The sequence below is a fragment of the Apodemus sylvaticus genome, chromosome 10 (assembly GCF_947179515.1).
Source record: "Apodemus sylvaticus chromosome 10, mApoSyl1.1, whole genome shotgun sequence".
NCBI classification, from domain to species: Eukaryota; Metazoa; Chordata; class Mammalia; order Rodentia; family Muridae; genus Apodemus; species Apodemus sylvaticus.
This window is the reverse complement of record NC_067481.1, coordinates 23,063,828-23,088,408: the sequence shown is the minus strand read 5'-3', so window position 1 is coordinate 23,088,408 and position 24,581 is coordinate 23,063,828. Positions and strand designations below refer to the sequence as shown.

Genomic DNA, 24,581 nt, shown 5'->3' with positions numbered 1-24,581 from the left:
GTTTTTTGTTTTTTGTTTTTTGTTTTTTTGGATTTGGTTTTTTCGAGACAAGGTTTCTCTGTATAGTCCTGGCTGTCCTGGAACTCACTCTGTAGACCAGGCTGGCCTTGAACTCAGAAATCCACCTGCCTCTGCCTCCCAGAGTGCTGGGATTACAGGCGTGTGCCACCACCGCCCGGAAGATTGGAAGATTGGAAGATCTTTTTAAGTGAAGTAAGTCAGGTTCAAAAAACAAAATATTATGTTTCCCTAGGATAAGAAGGGTACATAAAAGAACAATAAGACTATTTGGGAAGAGAAAATACATAATTCAGAAGGCAGCCACTGGGGCCACAAGGTACAGCAGCGATGAGTGAATTTGATGAAACTATGTTACATGCATTCAGGAAAATGCCGTGATCAAGTGCACTAGTTTGTAAAACCTGTGCATGCTAATACAAACAAATCATTTTCTATATGTCATAAGAAATAAAAACATTTTAAATCAAAACACATGTAGTGAACTAAAAAAGAAAATGTCCAAGAATAAACTTAGTGACAAAGGATTGGGCTCCTGCAAAGGCATGCACAAACATTTCATGAGAAGCAAGTTTCCAGAGACCCAGTTCCATAACCCAAACCATAAACAGCTCATGAGGCCATAAGGGTGAAGACTGCGCCTATCATCCTATGAACAAAGACAGACTAATGTTGATTTTCAAAGAGGTTAAAAGTGGTTCCAGGACTGAGGACAGACCCCGGACAGCAGTAAGAAACAGCCTGTGGGGATGGGTGACAGAAGATGGGTTTGTAGGAACTGGGTTAGTCTCCATTTCTTTATTACTCGTATGGCTGTGCTCAGTCTTCATTCTCTCAAGTGAGAAATAAATAATTTACATTTTTGGAAGAATAGTAGAAAAAGAAGGGCACATCTTAGTCCTCATGGATAAAATGGGTAATAAATTAGGTGCATATGACCCACCTAAACTACTATGGAAGGTCAAGATTACTGCCTTCTTACAGCTTTCTCCTAGTATTCATACTTAGAAGTATAAATGTCTCTGCACAAGAGTGTGCTATATTCACAATCATGGACTCAAGTCCTGTTTCCCTGAATAGGAGTTTTCCTATTTTTAGGAATAATCATAATTTTTCCACTGTATAGAAAGAAAAGAAATAAAAACTGAAGGAGAAAGACCAGATAGAGAGATGGTAATAGAAGTAGAGGGCCGGGCGGAGGGAAGATACATCAGGGAAAGATCACCAGGGAAAGATGCCTGACTGACACTGCAGCCAGCCATTGTGCGCTGGAGCCACCTGCTCACTGGATCTGAGGCGAAAAGGGGGCGACCTGCCCAGGACTGAAGCTCACCACACATCTGCTGCTGCCTCCTATTCTCAGCATGTTCCTTTATTCCTGCCTGGTTCTACCCTGCTATGTAACATGCTACTCCAGACACTGCTATCACACAGGACCTTCACTGTGCCACAGGTACACAGGTACAGGAATTTATGCAGATGTTCACACCAGGGAAGGTAGGGGATTGGGCTCCGTGGGCAAATAGACAGAGAAACAGGTGTTGAGTCCATGATTATAAATACAGCACACTCCTGTGAAGAGACATTTATACTTCTAAGTCTGAATACTAGGAGAAAGTTGTAAGAAAATGGTAATCTTGACCATCCACACAGTCAGGAGCTAACGAAGGCCCAGATGACCATCAGAGTTACAACAAAGCTGATGGGATGGGCCCCAATTTATTGGAAAACCTTCAAGTAAGTTATCACCAGATAAGTAATGAATGATTTCAAATGATTCAGAGCATTGGGTGAGAAATTCTTCCTTGATGAAAACAAATTAAATATGGAAAATAATAAACAAGGAGGAAAAGTCCTCCTGATTGGTCCAAACCTTGGAGGCCTGTTGTATAAAAGGCCCTGACTGGAAGAACTTGCTACATTGTAGAAGACTAACCCACTAACACAACATCACCCTCCACTCCTGACACCATGACCCACACCTGTCAGCCATGCTGCTGCAAGACCACCTGCTGCAAGACCAGCAGCAGCTCTGAATCCAGCTGCCCTGTGTTCATCTGCTGCCAGCCTTGCTGTGCCCCAGGTTGCTGCAGCACACCCTGTTGCTGCAAGGCTATCTGCTGTCACAGCACCAAGACTGTCAACAGCTCATCCCAGCTGTGCTGTCCTCCAACCTGCTGTGACACTGCCTGCTGTGACAACAACTGTTGCAAACCAGCCTGTGTGACCATCTGCTGCAGCACACCCTGCTGCCAGCCCAGCTGCTGCGTGCCCACCTGCTGCCAGCCCAGCTGCTGCCAGCCTAGCCTCCTCCAGCTCTGCTGCCAACCAACTTGCTGTGAAACCAGCTGCTGCAAGACCACCTCTTTTAAACCCACCTGTGTGATCATTGGCTGCAGCACACCCTGCTGCCAGCCCTGCTGTGTGTGCCCACCTGCTGCTGATGACCAGCCCCCAAAGAATGCCTGAAAAGCCATGTTCCAGGGAGAGCTGGCATGCCCTGTCTGCTCAAAGCCACCTCTTAACCTTTGCTGGCCAAATTCATGTTCTCACCAGGGAACCTCACAAATGTAGTCTTTCTTAAGAGATGAAATGCTTTGAGGAAGGATGGAGTCCACCTCACCCTCACCCTCATCCTCTCATTTCCAGAGGTTGTGGATCTTGTGCCATCTTCATATGTGGCTGGTGTGAAGATCTGGTATCAGCTTAAGTTCTGAGCCTGGATCACTACATCTCTCATCAAATAACTTACAAAAACACTTTCCCCTAAGAATAACTTTATTTAACCTGTTATCTTCTCAACCGTATTTTCTTCTATTTCTGAATTAGCTCAGATATTTCTGTACCATTTTCTTCTTTTTGCTTACTAATAAGTTGTGTACCTACAAGCAAATAATTTTAATAAACTCTCTTCTATCATCTGTTTCATTTTGTCTATCATTATATTTTGGCAAACCACATAATAAAAATCTACACCACTGGCTGGAAAGATGGCTCAGTGGTTAAGAGTACCAACTGCTCTTCCAGAGGTCCTGAGTTCAATTCCCAGCAACCACATGGTGGTTCACAACTATCTGTAATGGGGTCTGATGCCCTCTTCTGGTGTGTCTGAAGAGAGCAATGTTGGTGTACTCATATGCATGAAATGAATAAATAAATCTTTTTTTAAAAATCTACACAACCAATGGATTTTTGGGTGTTCCTTATGGTATCCTTGCATCAGTGACACTAAGCATAGTGTTGAACATCAGATCCACAGAAGATTTTTATTTGTCATAACTGAAGTTTAATACCATGTGATTGCTATCTTCCTACAGCTGTCATAAACCAGTGGTCTATTCTCTCCTTTTCCATCTTTGGCTTTTATAAACATTGTTGGTGTGGGCTCACATAGCAATGGTCACCTGTCATACTTTATTTACTTGTTGATGGGCATCTAGATTTCAACACAACCATTGTTAATGGGACTGGCACAAACTTTCAACTGCAGATATCCAACCATATCATTGCTAGGAAATGGCTGCCTTTGAGGTTATCATATTGAGTGAAACAAACAGAACTCAGGAGGACGAATTACCTACTATGTGCTCAGACACTTCAAATCTTATTGACTGTCTGTGAGAACGGGGGCAACTAGTGTGACACGGAGGAACAAATGTCAACAGAGTACAGAGTATACTTAAAAGAACTCTATAGAGTCCCTACTGCATTCAATAAATGGGCACAAGTAAAAATAAAAGTATAAATTTAGGGGAGTGGGGGGAAAAAAGTATAAATTTAAAAGATCCTGATTTCTATTAACTAAAACATCCTGAGATATGGCTACTGAGTCATAATGGACTTTTATATTTTGAGATGGGGTTATTTTATTCTACTTTAAAAAAAAAAAAGAAGAAGAAGAAGAAGAACTCTCTGTAGTATTCTGCACCCCTACTGTTCTACTTCAAATCCTACTATTGTGTAAGGAGTCCCTATGTCTGGGCTAGAGAGCTGGCTTGGTGGTTAAAAGACCACATTGCTCTGTAGGTGGACCTGTGTTCAGTTCCCAGCATCCGCATAGCAGCTCACAACCACTGTAATTCTAGTTCCAGGGCATCTAATGCCCTCCTCTGACATCCCTTGGCACCAGGTATATATGTGCTATACATATATACATGCAAGCAAAACACTGGGCTCATCTTGTGTGTGTGGCATGTGTAGCCACCTAAGGCCATGTTGAGGTCTATGGCTTGTGTAGATACTGAAGACCATGATTGGGTTTGTGGTCCTGATACAACTGAGGGCTTTGTTGATGTCTGAGGCCTTTGCTACCATTGAAGCCCATGTGCATGTCTGAGCTTATGGACTGCTTCCTGAAGCCTTGTTAATGTCCATGGGTGTTGGAGAGCAGCCTCCACTCTTGGATGGAGAGCTGGTGCTCTCCCTCTCCAGCAGCTGTACAGGTTCCCTCAGTTCATAGCTTCTGACTCGGATGTGGGAAGATAAAGATGCATCCTCCCTGTCAAGTGCTGGCCACTAGGAATTTTACCATGTTCCAGTAGGTATATGAACTCACACATGAAATGGACTCTTTCTTTCTTTTTTCTTTCTTTCTTTCTTTCTTTCTTTCTTTCTTTCTTTCTTTCTTTCTTTCTTCCTTCCTTCCTTCCTTCCTTTCTTTCTTTCCTTCCTTCTTTTTTTCCTGTGTGTGTGTGTGTGTCATTTTGTTTTGTTTTCTTTGCAGTCTTGTTGGTTTGTTTTGTTGGTTTTGGTTTCCTGGGGAGGAAGAAGTAGGGACCAACATGAGAAGATCTGGTGTAGCTGTCCAGCAGCCATGGATGAACTAGGTATCGCTGAAAGGGAGGCTGGAAATGAAAAAGAACGGGCAGGTGAGGGAAGGATGAAGCCAGGACAAAGGTTTCTGATCAAGGCTCAAAGTTTAATTTTATATAGGGAAAACCCACAGACCCATTCTTTGTTTCAGCTGGATTATGTTGCAAAGCAAAGCCCAGCAGGCAGTCTACTCCAGTAGGAAACTGCAGGTGCAGCAAGGCCAGGGAAAACTCCACCCTAGGTAGGCTAGGTAGGTGGAAGACCAACTGTGGCAAACAATAGAGGTCTATTTAGCCTGCTCAAGCTTGGGGGAAGGGCACAGTCTGGAAGTGAATGCAGTTGGGGTGCATCATGTGAGATTGGGGTGCATCATGTGAGATTTCAAATTAATCAAGCAAAAATATATATAAAAAGATTTTTAAAAGAAATGATGCATTATAGGACTGTGTATATAGCAAAAAGGAAAAAGAAAAAGAGAATGGGGGTGTTACTCAGTTATGAAAAACAATGACATCATGAGAATTTCAGACAAATGGATGGAAGTAGAAAAGATCATCCTCGGTGAGGTAACCCAGACCCAGAAGGAGAAACAGTATGTACTCACTTGCAAGTGTATACTAGTCATAAAATGAAGGATAGCAATGCTACAATCCCCAGATCCAAAGAGCTAAGTAACATGGAGGGCTCAGGGGTTGGCTCCCTATTACAGCATGGGTTTTAAAGTGGATAAGTTATTTGTTGGCCATTCCCTCAATTTCTGCTTTGTCTCTAGCCCTGAACATCTGTAGGCAGGACAAATTGTTGGTTGAAGGTTTTGTGGGTGGGTTTTTATTCTAATCCCTCCATTAGAAGTCCTGCTTGATTACAGGAGGCGGCCAATTCAGGCTCCATATTTTTGAAGGATATACAATCATATTGTGAACTGCAAGACTGCGAAGTAGAAAGACTTTGTTGTTGTATGGTTCAGCCCTAGCACACATCTTTAATCTAAGAGCTAAATAAAGTCAACATTAGGACAAGGAGCAGAGCAAGCAACCACATGTTCTGGGAGTGAACATAAGTAAACAGAAAGAGGGACATTAAGTGGGAAGTTATTTAAGACAGCATGGAGAAGAAAGGCTTTTTCCCTCTGGGGCGTTAGTGGAGTAAGAAGGTCAGCTCCGTGCTGTCTCTGAGCTAGAAGGTTTCCACCCCAGCATCAGCTCCTGAATCTTCACTGGTAAAATTAAATGGCTAGTGTTGGGATGGCAGCTCGGGCGGGTCTAGAAAGACCACATCAGGACAAACAGTTCCACGTGAGGTTTATTGAGAGGGGAAAGGGCAAAGGTGGCAGCAGAAAGAGAAGAAGGGAAGAGAAAGAGAGAGAGGGAGGGGCGTTCCTTTTATATATACAGATGGTGATATGGTCACAGGTAAAGGTGAGCCCAATGGATTCTGGGAATATAGTGGCCATTGTCTTGGCAACAGGTGTGGTCGAGTTGTCGTCTATGTGATGTCACAGGTTTCAGAGGTCCCAGTACCAACAACTAGAATTTTTGTTTTGTTTTGTTTTGTTTTTAAAAAAAAAAACATTTTGGTGCTCCAAATTGTAGCATGACTCCATGAAAAGAAAGATCACTCCAGCTGCAGATAAACTAAGAAGCCATCAGATTTGATAAATCATCTGGAAGTCCTCAAGGTGAGAGTGAAGGATGGAAAGTGTCATTAGAGAAGGCTTTAGGACCTGTACACTGATACTTTAGATGGCTTAAAAAATAAATATTTCCCTGTATCAGTTGTTAGGTGAAGGTCAATATGCTGAGTTAAAAAGCCAGCTTGAATTTGATGATTACACCTTGATGCTATGTCATTTATCAGATTTAAATGTTTGGGACAAGGTTATATATAGAATCAAAAAAGAGGTCAAAGTCATTTGCTAAAATTATATAAGGCCGAAAGGAATCCTTCACTGATTTTTTTTTTTTTTGCAAAGATTGACTTCAGCTGTAAATAGAACAGTGTCACATTCAGAAGTCAGAAAAAATGCTGAATTGAATCTTTGGCGTTTGAAAATGCTAACTTAGAATGTAAAAGGGTAATTAGAACTATAAAGGCAAGAACAGGACCCTTAGAGCAATGGATTAGACATGCAGCTTATATTGGATCTCATTTTTATGATGTTGATCTGAGAGGAGAATAATTTCTAAAACTCTTAAGAAAATTCAAAATGGCAGGTGTTTTAATTATGGTAAGCAAGGTTCTTTGAAAATGGATTATAGGCAAGGCACTTCTAGATGCAATATTTTTTTCTAGCAATATTCCAAAAATAAGGCCTCAGCCTTCTGGAGTATACAGACATATAGCAAAGGCCAGCATTAGATTAATGAATGCAGGTCAACAAGGAACAGGGAAGGTAACCTGTTGCCTTTGGGAAATTCCCTGGGCGGGGGGTGGGGGGTGGGGGTCCTGCAGACCTCAATATCAAATTAAATTCATTCATTTCCTGTCAGCAATAGAGAAACTCAGTCACAGGACAATGAAAAGATTTAATACCTGTTGTTAAAACAATACTGCTCTTGATAAAATCAAGGTCAGAACAGCTTCAGTAGATAAAACGAAAAATTCAGAAAAGATCAGAAAACAAGTATGGAAAACTGCCATAAATGATCAGAGACCTAAGCCAAAAAATACTAATAAACAGCATTAAAATTGAAGGTTTAACAGACACAGGAGCAGATGTAGAAGTAATTTCACCAAAATCTTGGCATCCAGGATTGGACTTTTCAGGAGGAAAATATTCAGCTTCTAGGGATTGGAACTTTATGCCAGATAAAAAGAGTGTGCAAGATGGGCTGAGTGCATAGGGCCTGAAGGACAAATTAAAGCCACGTGTAGCTAATATAGCCATGAGTTTACAGGGATGGGATTTGTTACAGCAATGGATTTACATTCCTCCAATCTCAGAAGCAAACCATAAAATAAATAAGGCTTCTGAGAAAAACATTAAAAGATATTATAAGAACAGTCACAGACTATCCGAGTTGTCCATAATCAGGATGCAACATCAGTTAATCTTTCAAAGGTACCAACTGCCCTACCTTTAAAGTCAATTTTAAGGCACACTTGCCTAACCGGCATGAAATGAAAAATGGGTATTCTGAAATCATCTGTTTTAATCTGTTAGAATGTAGATGACCATACAGCCCACACCATTCATACCATCTTAGACATCAGCTCTTAAGTTTTCTTCTTTAAAAAAACAAACAAACAATATTTTTGTTGTTAATATTAAAAGCACAGGTAAGAGATTTAAAATGTTTTAAGTAAATTCAAAGGGTTACTAAAATTCAAAGTTGTTTTCTAAGTCTCTAAGGGTTGGAATGATCTGGAGCTAAGATAAAATATTTGAGCAGGGTGGTGGTAGCCCCTCCTTTAAATCCAGCAGAGACAAGCTGATCTCTATAAATTAGTTGGTTTCTAGATTCTAGAGTTACAGTGAACAAGGTGGTGGTGGTTCCCATCTTTAATCCCAGCACTTGCAAGGCACAACCTATGACCCCACACTGGGGAGGCAGAGGCAGTCATTTAAGAATTACAATGACTCAAATTTAAAAGCTGCTTACAAAGAGGCAGGCTGAAATTCAAACAAATGTCCTTTGTGATCTAAAAATAAATACACTTAAACCTTGAATTTATAAGTGTGTGTGTGTGTGTGTGTGTGTGTGTGTGGAGAAATAGGTATATTTGTCCACTAAGGTATATTTAGTTTAAAATTTGCAAAGGAATTTTTTAACTTCAATTGAAAAATAATACATTTCCTATTGCCAAAAAAAAAAAAAAAAAAACTGTCAAAAAAGGAACCTCCACCCCCAGAGTTAGATTTAGGGCGTGGTTTTGTTTTAATCTTTCTGTAGCATGTAATTAAAAAGACAAACAAACAAACAAACAAACAAAAAAACAATCCATGCTAACACCAGCTTGGCACCAACCAGTAATCTTGGTCTTTTCCCAGCCAGGTTCCAAGACCACATGTTTTCCTTTGTCAGCACTTCTCCTGCCAATGGTGGTTCTGCCTCTCCAGAGCTCTGAAATCACTCTCTCATTCTACAGTGAAATGGAAAACACCAGACAATCTTAGTTTAGGATCAACAGATAACACAACTGCTAGGTGTGGAATCTATCATCCTAAATTTATCAACTATTCTGTTAGAAATCTTCTGGTGGCACTGTTAGGAGTGGTAGAAAATCTATACATTTTAAATGCCATATTCAGCAGAACTCAAAAGGGTTGAGGACCATTATTTATTAAGGACATCCAAGGCACACAAACTTTGTTCCTCATCACTTGCTCCAGACTCACACCTGAAAACAAGTATAGGAAGCTAGATGAAATTTATTACTAGAATTAGTTAATACTCTGTATGACTACTAGTATCATGAAAAAAGTTTATATATATGTAATAAAATTACACATTTTGAGAAAAGTTTTAGCGAGTCAGATTATGAGATTAGAAGCTAATACGAAGCCTCATAAAATAGTTTAATTTTTGTTTTCCTCTGTCCTATACCAGAAATGGTACAATCTCTTCTTATATGAGATAGAGATTTTGAATTTTCCTTTAACAGGTACGTATCAGTTTAAAGAAGGAGAGAGCCATGCTCCAACCCCAAAGCCAGCTTTAATTTGTAATTGAATTGGAACAATATAAAAACCATTTGCCACTTATATCTGTAGAGGACAGTGGTACCACTTGGCCAGTTTACTTATTTTCTTGGGACATTTTCTCTTGATTAGCCATCCCTTTTCTTGTTCAGTGGCCTCCAGATTCCTTAGTTGGATGCTTTATCCTCCTGGAAAGATGTAGCATAATTTTCCCCAATTAATTGAATAATAAAGGTGACAAGAAGCCAATCACTGAGTGAGGAGGAGGCGGGCCTTTTGGTCCAAGGGAGGAAGAGGGAATGCAGGAGAAGGGCACTTCCTTTTGGACAGTGAGGGGAGTGAAAGCAGTCAAAATGTAGTCTTTCCTTTTTATTTAGACAAAAAGCGGGATGTAGGAATAATATAGCATCAATAGAAAAATGGGGTACATTATTGAATCTGCTCTTATAGATCTTTGTATATTAATACAAAATTAAGGTTATATTTTGGTTACAACATACCATGTACCAACTCTTTTTAAGGTATTATACCCATGCAATTCTTAAAAATGCCATATGAATTTCTAGTTTTTTCTGAAAGCTACCATTACAAGTTGTTTAGGATAATTAAGAAATGCAAGTTAATAGTCAATCAAACTTGTGGTTTTGTTAAGTACTAGTTTAGTTAATCACAGATGTTTTCTAAGTTAATCAGATGGTAAATAGCTAGAGACAAGCAACATTTACCTATTCAAATATACTAAGAAAGTTAGATGGTCTTCAAAAACATCAGAAATCTGTAGAATAAGGCAATTAAAGATGTTTTATTAATTTAAGACTTTTTGTTACCATGAGACATGACAGCTCCTGGCAGTACCCCTATTTTCTTTCAAAGAAAATAATGTGCATTGAAGAGCCTCCTACAGAGTTTGCTTCAAATATGGCAAACTGCCACTGGGTAAGAAACTGCCCTTCTTTCAACTGCTGACAATATGCTGTCCAAGCTGTGAACAAGCAAGACTCAAAGAACTCTGCTAGAACCAGGTAACAAAGTCCTTCATAATTCCTGCTTCACAGAAAAAAAATCTGTCAGATATTCCGGGCCAGTAGGCTGAAGAGATGGGTGCTCCAGCATTGCAAAGGAGCCTTGGGTGACTGTCAGGAAGCCAGCAGTTTCTGCCATTTCTATAGTTTTAGAAACTGCTTGTTCTGCACTTCCTGTTTATTCAGGTAATATTTATCCTTCACAGGTTTCTAATGGGGTTGAAAACTAGATGGTGATAGTCTCACAGTTAAGCTTAAATTGTTTAGGATTTAAGAAAATGTTTTAAGGTGTAAAAAGATGCTTTGAAGTTGATAAATGCAAGTTATGATAGAAAGTGATTTAGACACAGAACTTTAGACTCAGCAAGATAGGATAGTAAAGTACTTTCTCCAAGATTGCCAAATGCAAATGGACTGGATATTGTTAAATTAATTCTTACCAGATAGTACAGAGTTTATTGAAGTTAGAGAAAGAATTTTTTTTTTTATTTTAGACAAAAGGGGAAATGTTGCAGGATATTTCATCATATTGTAAACCCCAAGATTGTGGGGGAAACTCGATAAATCTTGCTAGGGTGTTGTTCAACTTTAATCCAAGAGCTAAATAAAGTCTACCCTAAGTCAAGAGACAGAGCAAGCAGTCAGCTGACAGGAAGTAAACATAAGTGAACAGAAAAGAGGGACATTGGGGAGGAAGGCATGAAGACAGCATGGAGAAGAAGAAAGAGCTTTTCCCTTTTGGGACTTTAGTGGAGTAGGAAAGTCAACTGAACTAGTGAGTTTTCACCCCAGCATCTGGCTCCTGAATCTTTACAGGTAAAGTCAGACTGATGGATTTTGTTTAAAAAAACACCATATCCCCCACTGCTAGGAGTCTTAGGTAGGGTCACCCTTATAGATTTCTGAGAATTTGTTGTGTATATCCAACAATAGCATTTAAAACAGAAACACTCTTAGCAGCATAGTTCTGAATAGTCCCAAACTGTAAACAAGCTGTTTTCTCGAAAACAAACAAAACATGCCAACCGATGAGCGATGTCCAATTCTTTCAGTAGAAGGTTACACAAAAATGAGAGGGAACAAACTGGTGGTAATAAGGGTGAAGACAATCCCAACTATCCTATAAGGAAAGATGCAGACTAATTTTGATTGGCAAACATGTTAAAAGTGATGCCAAGTTGCAAGTGAGACCCTGGATGGCAGCAGAAACAAGTCTGTAGGAATGGGTGACAGGAGATGACATGTAAGGACCAGTGACGATTTCCATTTCTTTATAATGGTATGACCGTATTTGCCTTTATTCCTCTAAATGGGAAATTAACCCCCAATGTCCTTTGTAGTATGAATAGCAGACTGAGGGAGAAAGACAGAAAATGAGAGGAGAAAGAGAAAAAATATGCTTATCTTAATTCTCACAGATAAAGTAATAAATTAGATATGTCTCAAATAATCATGATTCTCTCATTGAATAGAAGGAAAAGAAATAACACTGTGACCTGAAGAAGAAAGATCAGAGAGACAGGAAGACACATAAAGATGCTGCTTCTAGTCAGTGTGCACTGGAGCTACCTGCTCACCCTGGTTTGTCTGGATCTGAAGCAAAAATAGCTTTCTTCCCATGATGTTCTCAGTATTGTGGGGATTTTAGGGATTCCACCTGAGATTTAATAATAAAGACACGGAGATGAGATATAGGTATGGTTTAAGGTTGGTAACCTTTTCCTGGGGGTATCACTCAGCAACATTCTAACTTGACCAGACTTCTCTGCCATTGCCTCCCTCCAGGTGACTCCGTTCTATTTTCCTGTTTTATTCTAGGCTCTCTCTCTTTCTCTTTCTCTCTCTCTCTCCTTTTATACTGGTTCTCCCTAGGGGCCCAGCTCCAAGCCTCTAGCCCTTTATTATGCAAAAGTCACACTCTTTACACAACCCCTTGGCTTTGGGGGCTTTGTGACCTCAGCAGAGCAGCATGTCTCTGTTTTATAGGCTTTTGGAGAAGCTACATTTACATATCGCACAAGCCTGTTGCTGGCCAGCTCCAATTAACAATTCAGAGCACAGGGTCACACTTTGCATAGTCAAAAAATACATGTTTGTGGGTTATCCCACCACCCCAGGGGTAGACAAAGTCAGGACTGGTGATCACCCACACAGCCCCTGATGTCTCCTTACTCCTAATGCGCTGTTTTTACCCACCAGTCCTGGTTTACTTTGCTACAAAGCATGTTATTCCAGAAACGATCTCACAGCACCTGTACTATGTCTCAGATACACATGTACAGAAATTTACAGAGATTGACAACTAAGACAGTTTGCAATTGGACCTTGTGGACAAACAGACGGGGAATTGGGTGTTGAGTCCATGACTGTGAACACAACACACTCCTGTGCAAAGACATTTAGACATCTAAGTAGAGTTACAGGAAGAAAGTTGTAAGAACGCACAACTCTTAACCTTCCCATATAGTCAGGAGCTAACAAAGGCCCAGATGACCATCAGAGTTACAACAAAGCTGAAAGATGAATCCCTGATTTATTGGAAAAACTTCAATAACCAGATAAGTAATGAATGCTTGCAAATGATTCAGAGCTTTGGGTGAGAAATTCTTCCTTGATGAACACAAATTAACTATGGAAAATAATAAATAAGGAGGGTAAGTCCTCCTGATTGGCCCAAACCTTGGAGGCCTGTTGTATAAAAGGCCCTGACTAGAAGAACCTGCTACATTGTAGAAGACTCACCTGGGAACACAAGATCACCCTCCATTCCTGACACCATGACCCACACCTGTCAGCCATGCTGCTGCAAGACCACCTGCTGCAAGACCAGCAGCAGCTCTGAATCCAGCTCTGAATCCAGCTGCCCCGTGTTCATCTGCTGCCAGCCTTGCTGTGCCCCAGGTTGCTGCAGCACACCCTGTTGCTGCAAGGCTATCTGCTGCCACAGCACCAAGACTGTCAACAGCTCTTCTCAGCTGTGCTGTCCTCCAACCTGCTGTGACAGCAACTGTTGCAAACCAACCTGTGTGACCATTTACTGTGTGCCCAGCTGCTGCCAGTCCAGCTGCTGCCAGCCTAGCCTCCTCCAGCTCTGCTGCCAACCAACTTGCTGTGAAACCAGCTGCTGCAAGACCACCTCTTTTAAACCCACCTGTGTGATCATTGGCTGCAGCACACCCTGCTGCCAGCCCTGCTGTGTGTGCCCACCTGCTGATGATGACCAGCCCCCAAAGAATGCCTGCAAAGCCATGCTCCAGTGAGAGCTGGCATGCCCTGTCTGCTCAAAGCCACCTCTTAACCTTTGCTGGACAACTTCACGGTCTCAACATGGAAGCTGACAAATGTACAACCTCACTTAAGAGATGAAATGCTTTGAGGAAGGATGGAGTCTCCTCATCTGCACAGATTCTGGATCTTGCCCTGTCATCACAGCTGCCTACTGGGAAGGTCTGGCATCAGATTGAGCTCTGAGCCATGCTCTTTCCATCTCTCATCAAACAACTGACAAAAACACTTCCCTCCAAGAATAACTTTATTTAACCTGTTATCTTCTCGACTGTATTTTCTTCTGAGTCACCACAGATTTTATGTACCATTTTCTTCTTCCTTCTCATTTATGGGCTGTGTACCTAGAAGCAAGTAATTTTAATAAACTCTGTGCTCTCATTCATTCTATTTGATCTGTCATTATATTCTTATAAATCGCTTAACAAAGAATCTCTATAAGCAGTAGATATTTAAATGTTCAATGCAGTGCCCTCAGTGTTCAATGTCAGATCCGTGGAAGGGTTTTATTTAACATAACTAAAGTTTAGTACCCACTAATTGCTATCCTTCTGGTTCCTCGAAACTCAGCTCCCACAAACCAATGGTCTGTTTTCCCCTTTTATGTCTTTGGCTTTTATAAACATCACGGGTGTGGGATCATGTAGCAGTGGCCTCCTGTCATACTTTCTTTATCCATTTACTTTGAAATGGGCATCTAGGTTTCAACACATCTTATCTATTGTTAATGGGATTGGCATCAACTTGCAGATGTCAATATCCCTTGAATATTTTGATTTCGACCATATCATTTCCTAAGAAATGGTCACATATAAGATTATCATATTGAGTGAAAGAAACCAAACTCAGAAACACAAATTACCAACCAAGTTTTCTCATTTGTAAATGCAAGATGTTATACAACAACTTCAAATCCTATGGGTTGTCAGTTAGTGGGACGTGTAGGAGCAAATGTCACCAGAGTACATGCTATCCTTAAAAGAACCCAATAGAATCACTCACTACAGTCAATAAACAGACACAAGTGAAAATAACACTTGAAATTGAAAAGATTCTGATTTCAATTAACCTAAAAAAATATCCTGAGACACAGCAACTTGATTCCTGAAGTATTAAACAGGCATCTCACACTATCACCTGATAGGCACCTGCCTGTGGCCTCCGTCTGTCTCTAGCCCTACAGACAGGCCAAGACCAAATTCTTTCCTTTTAACCAGGGCCTGTCTCACCCACACTAAGTTCCCATGGCTGGCTGTTGACACACCAGCCCCTTACTTCCAAATCCCTGCGGCAGGCTGGGGTGTGCTCTTAGACACCATGCTCTACTGCCGGATCTTTCTCTGGAACACACTTGAATCAGTGCATGAAGGAAAACATTACACAATATTAGTTTAGAATCAACAGGTAATACAATTGCTGCAGGAAGAACCTACCACCCTAATTTTGTAAGCTATTCTGCTATAAATCCTCCAGTGACAGATCCACTCAAAACAACAGCCTCAGTTTTCCTACATTCTGTCTGTTTCCCATCTCCCCCTGTCTGAAAAGAAAATGTCTTTCTCCTGCCTGACCTCTTCCTCTTCCAGACCCTAAAGTCTTGCCTACTTACCTAGTGATTAGTCCCTTGAAATCTTTATTCATTAGGGGAAAGTTCTGCCACAGCAACTGAATCATAAAGTACCATTATTTTATTTCTTTTTTGAGGACTATTTGCTGTATTTTTTGTTTTTATTCATTTATTATTTTTGTAAATTTATTTACACTTCAAGTGTTATCCCATTACCTGGTTTCCCCCTCTCTGGGAATCCCCCTCTCTCATCCCTATTCCCCCTGCTTCTATAGGGGTATTCCTCCACCTACCCACTTCCACCTCTGGGCCCTCAATTGCCCTTCAATGGGGCATCTATCAGACATTCATAGGATCAAGGATCTTTCCTCCCATTGATGCCTGCCAAGGTTGACCTCTGCTACATATGCAGCTGGAGCCATGTTTACTCCTTGGTTGGTGGCTTAGTCCCTGGGAGTTCTGGGGGGTCTGGTTGGTTGATATTGTTGTTCTTCCTATGATGCTGTATTCTTAATACTTATGGTTCTACTTCATGTTCCCACTGCTATGTGAGAGTCCCAGTTTCTGGGACTAAAGAGATAGCTCAGTGTTTAAGAGTACATGTTGCTCTTAAGGAGGATCTGGGTTTAGTTCCCAATATCTGCATACAACCTTCCAATCGCTGATCACTGTACTTTCAAGCCATCTAATGCTATATTCTGACCTACATGGGCATGAAGTACACATGCTGGCAAAACATGGGGAGCATTCTATGTGAATGTAGATCCCTTAATGAAATACAGAAAAATATAATCAAACAGATGAAGGAAATGAATAAAACTGATCAAGACCTGACAATAAATGGAAGAAATTAAAATAAACAAAGGAACAGGACAAAATAGAAACCAAGGGAATCTTAGAGATGGAAAATCCAGGTAAGTGAATGGGAACTACGAAAACAAATATCACCAACAGAAATCAAGAAATGTACAAGAGAATATTAGGCATAGAAGATATTGATAAAATGGTCAAAGAAAATGATATTTCTAAAATGTTCTTGACATAAAACATCCACAAAATCTTGGACACCATAAAAAGGCCAAACCTAAGAATAATAGGAATAGAAAAAGGTTCCCAGCTCAAAGACCCAGAAAATATTTTCCACAAAATCATAGAAAAATTTTCTGCCCTGAATAAAGAAATGCCTATAAACATATACGAAGCTTACAGAACTCCAAACAGATTGGACCAGAAAAGAAAACCTCCCCATCATATAATAATCAAAATACTAAATTCATAGAACAAAGAAAGAATATTAAAAGCTACAAAGTAAAAGGCCAAATATCACATGATGTTAGACCAGGCTATATCGCCCAGCAAAATTTTCAATCACAATAGCTAAATAGCTTTAAAAAAATCCACAGCAAACCAAATTTAGATGCATTTATCCCATTTTTCCATAAATCTAGTCCTACAGAAGATAGTAGAAGAAAATTTCCAACCCATGAGGGTTAACTAAACTCAAGAAAACACAGGAAATAAATGAATTCACACCAGCTAAACAAAACAACAAAAGAGGGAGGAATACACATACATACACAAAAACACACACAAACACAACACTACCACCAACACAAACATCAAAATAACAGAAATTAGCAATCAGTGGTCATTAATATCTCTCAACATCGATGTTCTCAATTCTACAATAAAAAAAAAGGATGCAGGCTAACAGAATGGATAAAAAACATGTTCCATCATTCTGCTACGTACAAGAAACACACCTAAATAACAAAGATACACACTGACTCAGAGTAAAGGGCTGGAAAATGATGCAGCCATTCTAATCTAACAGCATAGACTTTCAGCCAAAATTAATCAAAAGACACAGAAAAGGACACTTCATATTTCACCAAAAAAACAGACCACCAAGATTACTTCTCAGTCCTGTATGTCTATGCACCAAGTACAAGGGCAACACAACCTCAAAAGAAATATTAGTACATTGCTATCTTTTTCCAACACAATTACCCGGTAAAAGAAATCTCAACCTAATCCGTAACAATGCAAGTTATAAGCCTAGATTGGGCAGATCTCCCACTACACTACTTTTTCCCATCTATATTTTCCCATCTAACTTGCAGTTTCTCCAGGCCACATGTTTCTTCTCTCTGCAGTATCTCCATAGATCATCCATAGCTCCTCCCCCTTCCTAGTGATCCCTTTCTCCTCCCCCAAACTCTCAGCTCCTCTTCCTTCCTCCTGCTCAATCATTTGCTCAAGCTTTTATTTGAAAAGTTAAGGTGGGGATAAGGTCCACAAGGCAACTCCTCATCTACAGCCCCTCCTAGGAGTGGAATTAGCATGAAAACACAGGCCCAGGGCTATCCACAAAATTACTAAAGCTTAAATCATACATTGATCCCCAAGCATTGATAGTGAGAGTCCTCAACACTGAACCCTCAGCAGTAAACATGCTGACTAGGCAGAAACTAAACAGAGAAATAATGAAAGTAAGAGACAATATGAATCAAGTAGACCCAATAAATTTCTATATACCATTTCACCCAAACACAGAAGAATATACCTTCTTCTCAGCACCTTGTGGAATCTTCTCCAAAATTGTTCATGTACGTGGCCATGAAGCAGTTCTTAACAGAAACAAGAAATTGGAAGTAACCCCTGTACTTTCTCAGATCACCAAGGATTAAAGCCAGACTTCAACAACAACAGAAACAAAGGAAAAGGAACAACTCTCTACTCAATGGCCACCCAGTCAAAGAAGAGATGAAGAAAAAAAGCTCTCTAGAATTTAAGGAAAATGAATACATAACATATCCAAACTTATGGGAAAAAATAAAATTAGTGTTAAAAAGAACGCTCATAAGAGAAAAAAATTACTGAGATCTCATACTAGTGACTAACAGAACACCTGAAAGCCAAGAGAGAAAAGGGAAGCAAACACACCCACGAGACTAGACAACAGAAAATAGTCAAACTCAGGGCTGAAATCAATACAATAGAAACAAAGAGAATAACAAAAAAAATCAGCTAAATCAAGAGTTGGTTCTTTGGAGACAATCAACAAGATATATAAAAACTTAGACAAACCAACTAAAAGGCATTGAAAAACTATCCAAATTTATAGAATCAAAAATAAAAAAGGGACCATAACAACAGACACAGAGGGAATTCAGAGAACCATTAGGTCTTACTTCAAAAACCTGTATTCCACTACATTGGAAAATCTCAAAGAAATAGAAATTTTTCTTGACAGATTCCACTAACAAAGTAGAATCAAGATCAGATGAACAATCTCAATTGATCTATAAGCCCTAAGAAAATAGAAGCCACCATTAAAAGTCCCCCAAAAAGAAAACCCAGAGTCAGATGGCTTTAGTGCAAAATTCTTTCAAAGAAGAAATCAGACTTTCAAAGAAGAGCAATACCAATATTTCTCAAGTTATTCTACAAACAGAAACAGAAGGAACATTGCCAAATTTAATTCATGTGGCCATAAACACACTGATGTCTAAACTACAGAAAGATTCAATAAAGAAAGACAATTTTAAGCCCATTTCCCTCATGAACCTTTATGTAAAAATATGCAATAAAATGCTCACAAATCAAATTCGAAAACACAGCTAACAGATCATCCACCATGATCAAGTAGGCTTAATTCAAGAGATGCAGGAATGGTTCATCATAAGAAAATGTATCAATGTAATCCACCATATAAGAAATAGTTTTAAAAGTCACATGATAATCTCATTAGATGCTGAAAAAGTCTTGGACAAAATCCAACACGCTTTCATGATAGAAGTCTTGAAGAAATCAGGGATAAAAGGCACATACCTAAATACATACACGAAAAGAAATGTACACCAAGCAGATAGCCAGCATCCAATTAAGTAGAGAAAAATTAAAAATGATTCCACTAAGATCAGGGACAGGATCAGGCTTTCCACTCTCTTCACAGCTATTCAATACAGTGCTTGGTGTTTTAGCTAAAGCAATAAGAAAACTAGAGGAGATCAAGGGGATACAAATTGGAAAGGAAGAAGTCAAAGTATCAATATTTGCACTTGATACAATAGTATACATAAGTGACTCCAAAACTTCTACCAGGGAACTGTTACAGCTGATAAAACACCTTAAACAAAGTAACTGGGTACATAATCCACTCAAAAAAATTCAGTGGCCCACCAACATACAAATAATAAATGGGCTGAGAAAGAAATTCTGGAAACAATACCCTTCACAATAGTCACAAATCATATAAAATATTTTGGGGTAACTCGAACTAAGAAAGTGAAAGACCTGTATGACATGAACTTCAAATCTTTAAAGAAAGAAATTGAAAAAGATGTCAAAATATGGAAAGTTCTCCAATGCTCATAAATTTGTGGGATTAACATAGTAAGAATGGCCATCCTTACCAAAGCAATCTACAGATTTAAGGCAATTCACATCAAAATTCCAACATAATTCTTTACACACCTTTAAAAAACAGCACTCAACTTCATATGAAAAAAAACAAAAAAAAAAAAAACAGACCCACAATAGCTAAAACAGTCCCGTACAAGAAAAGAACATCTGGAGGTATTACCATATCTGATAGCAAGCTTTATGTTTATGACAGAAAAATAGGTAAAAAAAAAAAAAAAAAAAACTCATGGTATTGGCATCATAATAGGTTGATCAATGGAACTGAATTGAAACCAAGAAGTAAATCCACACAGCAATGGACACTTGGTTTTTGATTTAAAAAAAAAAAAAAGTCAAAGCCAAATATATACAATGGGAAAAAAACGAAAGCATCTTCAATAAATGGTGCTGGGTGTCTGCATGTAAAAAGAATTGCAAATAGATTCATATCTGTCAATCTTCACAAAAGTCAGTCTAAGTGGATCAAAAACCTCAACATAAAGCCAGATACACTTAATTTGATAGAAGAGAAGGTGGAGAACAGCCTTGAATGCCTTGATACAGGCAACAACAGAACACCAACAGCTCAGGCACTAAGATCAACAACAAATGGGACCTCATGAAACTGTAAAGCTCCTGAAATGCAAAGGATATACTGAAAGGACAAATTGGCAGCCTGCTGATGATTTCGCCCGTATCTTCCAGAGGACTGCTATATAAAATACATAAAGAATTCAACTAGATGTCAACCAACCAAACAACCCAATGTAAAAATGGGGTATAGATCTAAACAGAGAATTCTCAACAGAGGAATCTCTAATGTGCAAGAAGCACTTAAAGAAATGCTCATCATCCCTGGTTATCAGAGAAACGCAAATCAAAATGACTCTGAGATACACCTGTCAGAATGACTCAGATCAAAAACTTAAGTGACAGCTTATGCTGATGAGGATGTGTAGAAAAGGGAACCCTCCTCTTTGCTGATGGGAATGTAAACGTGCACAGCCACTTTGGAAATCAATTTGGCAGTTTCTCAGAAAATTAGGAATAGGTCTCCTTCAAGACCCAGCTATACCACTCCTGGGCATATACCCAAAGGATGCTCAATCACACCACAAGGATACTTGCTCGGTTATGTTCATAGCATCTTTATTAATCATATCCAGAAACTGGAAATAATCTAGCTGCCCCTTACCTGAAGAATGGATAAAGAAAAATGGTACATTCACACAATGGAGTATTACTCGGCTGTTAACAACTTTAACCTTTCTTAACACAGGGACATGAGAGGAGAGGCTCTACAGAGCCAAGAGGCAGGCTAGATTTCAATCATTCATTCTATCTCTATGGATACCACAGCAGCATGTCCATCTTGCAATGAACTTTTTAATCTAAGTGCAGACAAAGATCAATATTGTAAAGTAGCAACCCCTCCAACCCTTCCAGGCATCAGATATGTGACCACATGAACTAACAGTGATCTGAACAGAAATGTTGTCAACCAGTTACCCAAGAGAGTGCTAATATCTGTGTGTGTGTGTGTGTGTATTTGTATAATAACATATATTTATTTATATTCACAGATATATTTGTGTATGTATGCATATTATAATACAATATTTATTTATATATACATATGCACATATGTATAAACTCTCTATATAATCTATATATAAATAAATATATTATATACAATATATGTGTATATGTATATATGTGTATTTATATGTATATACATATATGTATATATATTATATTATACACACAGGCACATATATAAAAAATAAATGTGTATAAGTTTATACATGTGTGTATTATACAAATATATAACTGTATACATATGTATGAGAACTTAAAAGTTAAAATTTAAAAATGGTAATCTTATCATTAGTCATATTATTTGAATACTTTTTAAAAGCAAAAATTAGAAATGATTAAAAGAATACATTAAAATGTATTCAACACCATTAGCCATGAGAAAATGCAAATTAAAAGTTCTTTGATATTCTACCACATTCCTGTCAAGAACAGCTGTCATCAAGAAAACAAACAATAACAAGTTCTGGTGAGGATACAAGGGCGAAAGAAAACCTTCACACACAGTTAATGGGAATGTAAATTAGTATAAGCTGTATGGAAATTAGCTTGTAGGATATTTTTAAAAAACTAAGATTAGAACCACCGCATGAGCAATTTAATCTACTACATAATACATAAAACAAAGGAAGAGCTGCCTGTCTGTCAGTGGGTGAATGCATAAATAAAACATGGTGCATAGAAGGAAGGACAACATGATATTACTGGCCAGAAATGGATTTAATTTGGAGATCATCATGTTAAGTCAGACTCAAAAACACAGATTTTATGTTTCCTCATCGAAGGAGGGGAGAGTACACAAAAGAACAATTGGACTGACTATTTCAGAAGAGAAAATGATTCCAGACAAATGTGCAAGGGCCATAGAGAGGGCAGTGACTTTCTGTATGTCATAAGAAACAAAAATGAAAGTTATAAATTGAAACCCAGGTAGGGCAATAAAAAAGAAAATGTCTAAGAATAAATCTAGTGAAAAGGGGGCTAGACTCCTGCAAAGAAATCTACAAACATTTCAGGAGAAGCAAGTTTCCGGGTACTGAGTCCTGTACAGTAGTATTTAAAACAGAAACACTTGTGGCAGTGTGGTTATGAATAGAACCAAACTATTTTCTACGAAAAACTTCAGCCAATGAGCTGTGTCAAATTCATCCAGTTGAAGAGTACACGTGTCCTGGCTAGTTTCGTGTGTCAACTTGACACAGGCTGGAGTTATCACAGAGAAAGGAGTTTTAGTTGGGGAAGTGCCTCCATGAGATCCAGTTGTGGGGCATTTTCTCAATTAGTGATCAAGTGGGGAGGGCCCCTTGTGGGTGGTACCACCTTTGGGCTGGTGCTCTTGGGTTCTCTAAGAAAGCAGGCTGAGCAAGCCAGAGCAAGCAAGCCAGTAAGGAACATCCCTCCATGGCCTCTGCATCAGCTCCTGCTTCCTGACCTACTTGAGTTCCAGTCCTGACTTCTTTTAGTGATGAACTGCAATGTGGAAGTGTAAGCTCAATAAACCCTTTCCTCCTCAACTTGCTTCTTGGTCATGATGTTTGTGCAGGAATAGAAACCCTGACTCAGACAACACGGGAATGAGAGCAAGCAAACTTGGAGTCCCGATGGTAGAGATTGTCACAGTTATCCTATGAACAAAGACAGAATATTTTTGATTTGCAAAGAGGTTAAAAGTGATGCCCAGCATTGGAAGACAGACAGACCCTGGATGGTGTAGGAAGCAGCGCTTGGGCGTGGGTGACATGAAATGGTTTATAGGACCTGGGTTCATTTCCATTTCTTTAATACTGGGATGGCTGTGCTTGCTCTTCATTCTCTCAAATTAGGAATTAATAGTCTACCTTTATTAATATGAGTAGTAGAAAAAGAGGGGGCACATCTTAGTGCTCACAGGGGAAATGGGTAATAAATTAGGTACGTGAATCTTTCATTGAAGAGAAAGAAAAATAGAAACTGACAGGAGAGGCTAGAGAGATGGGGTTAGAGGTAAAGGGAGCAGGGCAGAGGGAAGGAAAATCAAAGAAAAGATCAACAGTCTAAGATCCCTGACACTGCAGCCAGCCACTGGGAGCTGGAGTCACCTGCTCACCATGGCTTGTCTGGATCTGAGACTAAAAGTGTATCTTGCCCAGGAACTGCCACTGTCAGAGAGTCAGGACCAATGCTCACCCCCACATCAACTGATGGGTGCCTATCCTAAGTTCTGGGTGTTTGTTTCTGTGTTTCTTTTCATACCCTTCAGAATTGTTTACTCTGCTATGAAACACGTTATTGCAGAAACCATCTCACAGCACCTTTACTATGCCTCAGATACACAGGTACAGGAATGTATGCAGCAGAGATTGACAACTAAGACAGTTTGGAATTGGGCTCCATGGGCAATTAGACAGGGAAATGGGTATTGAGTCCATGATTGTGAACACAGCACACTCCTGTGCAGAGACTTATATTAGAGTTACAACAAAGCTGATGGGATGACACCAATTTATTGGAAAAACTTCAAGTAAGTTATCACCAGATAAGTAATAAGTGATTTCTAATGATTCAGAGTATTGGGTGAGAAATTCTTCCTTGATGAAAACAAATTAAATATGGAAAATGAAAAACAAGGAGGAAAAGTCCTTCTGATTGGTCTAAACCTTGGAGGCCTGTTGTATAAAAGGCCCTGACTGGAAGAACCGGCTACATTGTAAAAGACTCACCTGGGAATACAAGATCACCCTCCACTCCTGACACCATGACCCACACCTGTCAGCCATGCTGCTGCAAGACCACCTGCTGCAAGACCAGCAGCAGCTCTGAATCCAGCTGCCCTGTGTTCATCTGCTGCCAGCCTTGCTGTGCCCCAGGTTGTTGCAGCACACCCTGTTGCTGCAAGGCTATCTGCTGCCACAGCACCAAGACTGTCAACAGCTCTTCTCAGCTGTGCTGTCCTCCAACCTGCTGTGACACTACCTGCTGTGACAGCAACTGTTGCAAACCAGCCTGTGTGACCATCTGCTGCAGCACACCCTGCTGCCAGCCCAGCTGCTGTGTGCCCACCTGCTGCCAGCCCAGCTGCTGCCAGCCTAGCCTCCTCCAGCTCTGCTGCCAACCAACTTGCTGTGAAACCAGCTGTTGCAAGACCACCTCTTTTAAACCCACCTGTGTGATCATTGGCTGCAGCACACCCTGCTGCCAGCCCTGCTGTGTGTGCCCACCTGCTGCTGATGACCAGACCCCAAAGAATGCCTGA

General features: G+C 39.7%; 3 protein-coding genes across 3 annotated transcripts; all 3 read left to right on the top strand.

Moving 5' to 3' along the window:
- Positions 1–1,989: 1,989 nt before the first annotated feature.
- LOC127695588 (keratin-associated protein 9-1-like) lies at positions 1,990–2,487 on the top strand. The gene has a single exon (XM_052197889.1). It carries the CDS (start codon positions 1,990–1,992, stop codon positions 2,485–2,487), a length of 498 nt encoding a protein of 165 aa, XP_052053849.1.
- Positions 2,488–13,271: 10,784 nt separating this feature from the next.
- LOC127693268 (keratin-associated protein 9-7-like) lies at positions 13,272–13,754 on the top strand. Its single transcript, XM_052193934.1, has one exon. It carries the CDS (start codon positions 13,272–13,274, stop codon positions 13,752–13,754), a length of 483 nt encoding a protein of 160 aa, XP_052049894.1.
- A 10,329-nt stretch (positions 13,755–24,083) lies between these two features.
- LOC127695212 (keratin-associated protein 9-1-like) lies at positions 24,084–24,581 on the top strand. The gene has a single exon (XM_052197176.1). The coding sequence runs from the start codon at positions 24,084–24,086 to the stop codon at positions 24,579–24,581; it is 498 nt and encodes a 165-aa protein (XP_052053136.1).

Bases quoted from the DNA above. Each gene is read 5' to 3' on its own strand.
- LOC127695212 (XM_052197176.1), top strand. From the start codon at position 24,084: ATGACCCACACCTGTCAGCCATGCTGCTGCAAGACCACCTGCTGCAAG.
- LOC127695588 (XM_052197889.1), top strand. From the start codon at position 1,990: ATGACCCACACCTGTCAGCCATGCTGCTGCAAGACCACCTGCTGCAAG.
- LOC127693268 (XM_052193934.1), top strand. From the start codon at position 13,272: ATGACCCACACCTGTCAGCCATGCTGCTGCAAGACCACCTGCTGCAAG.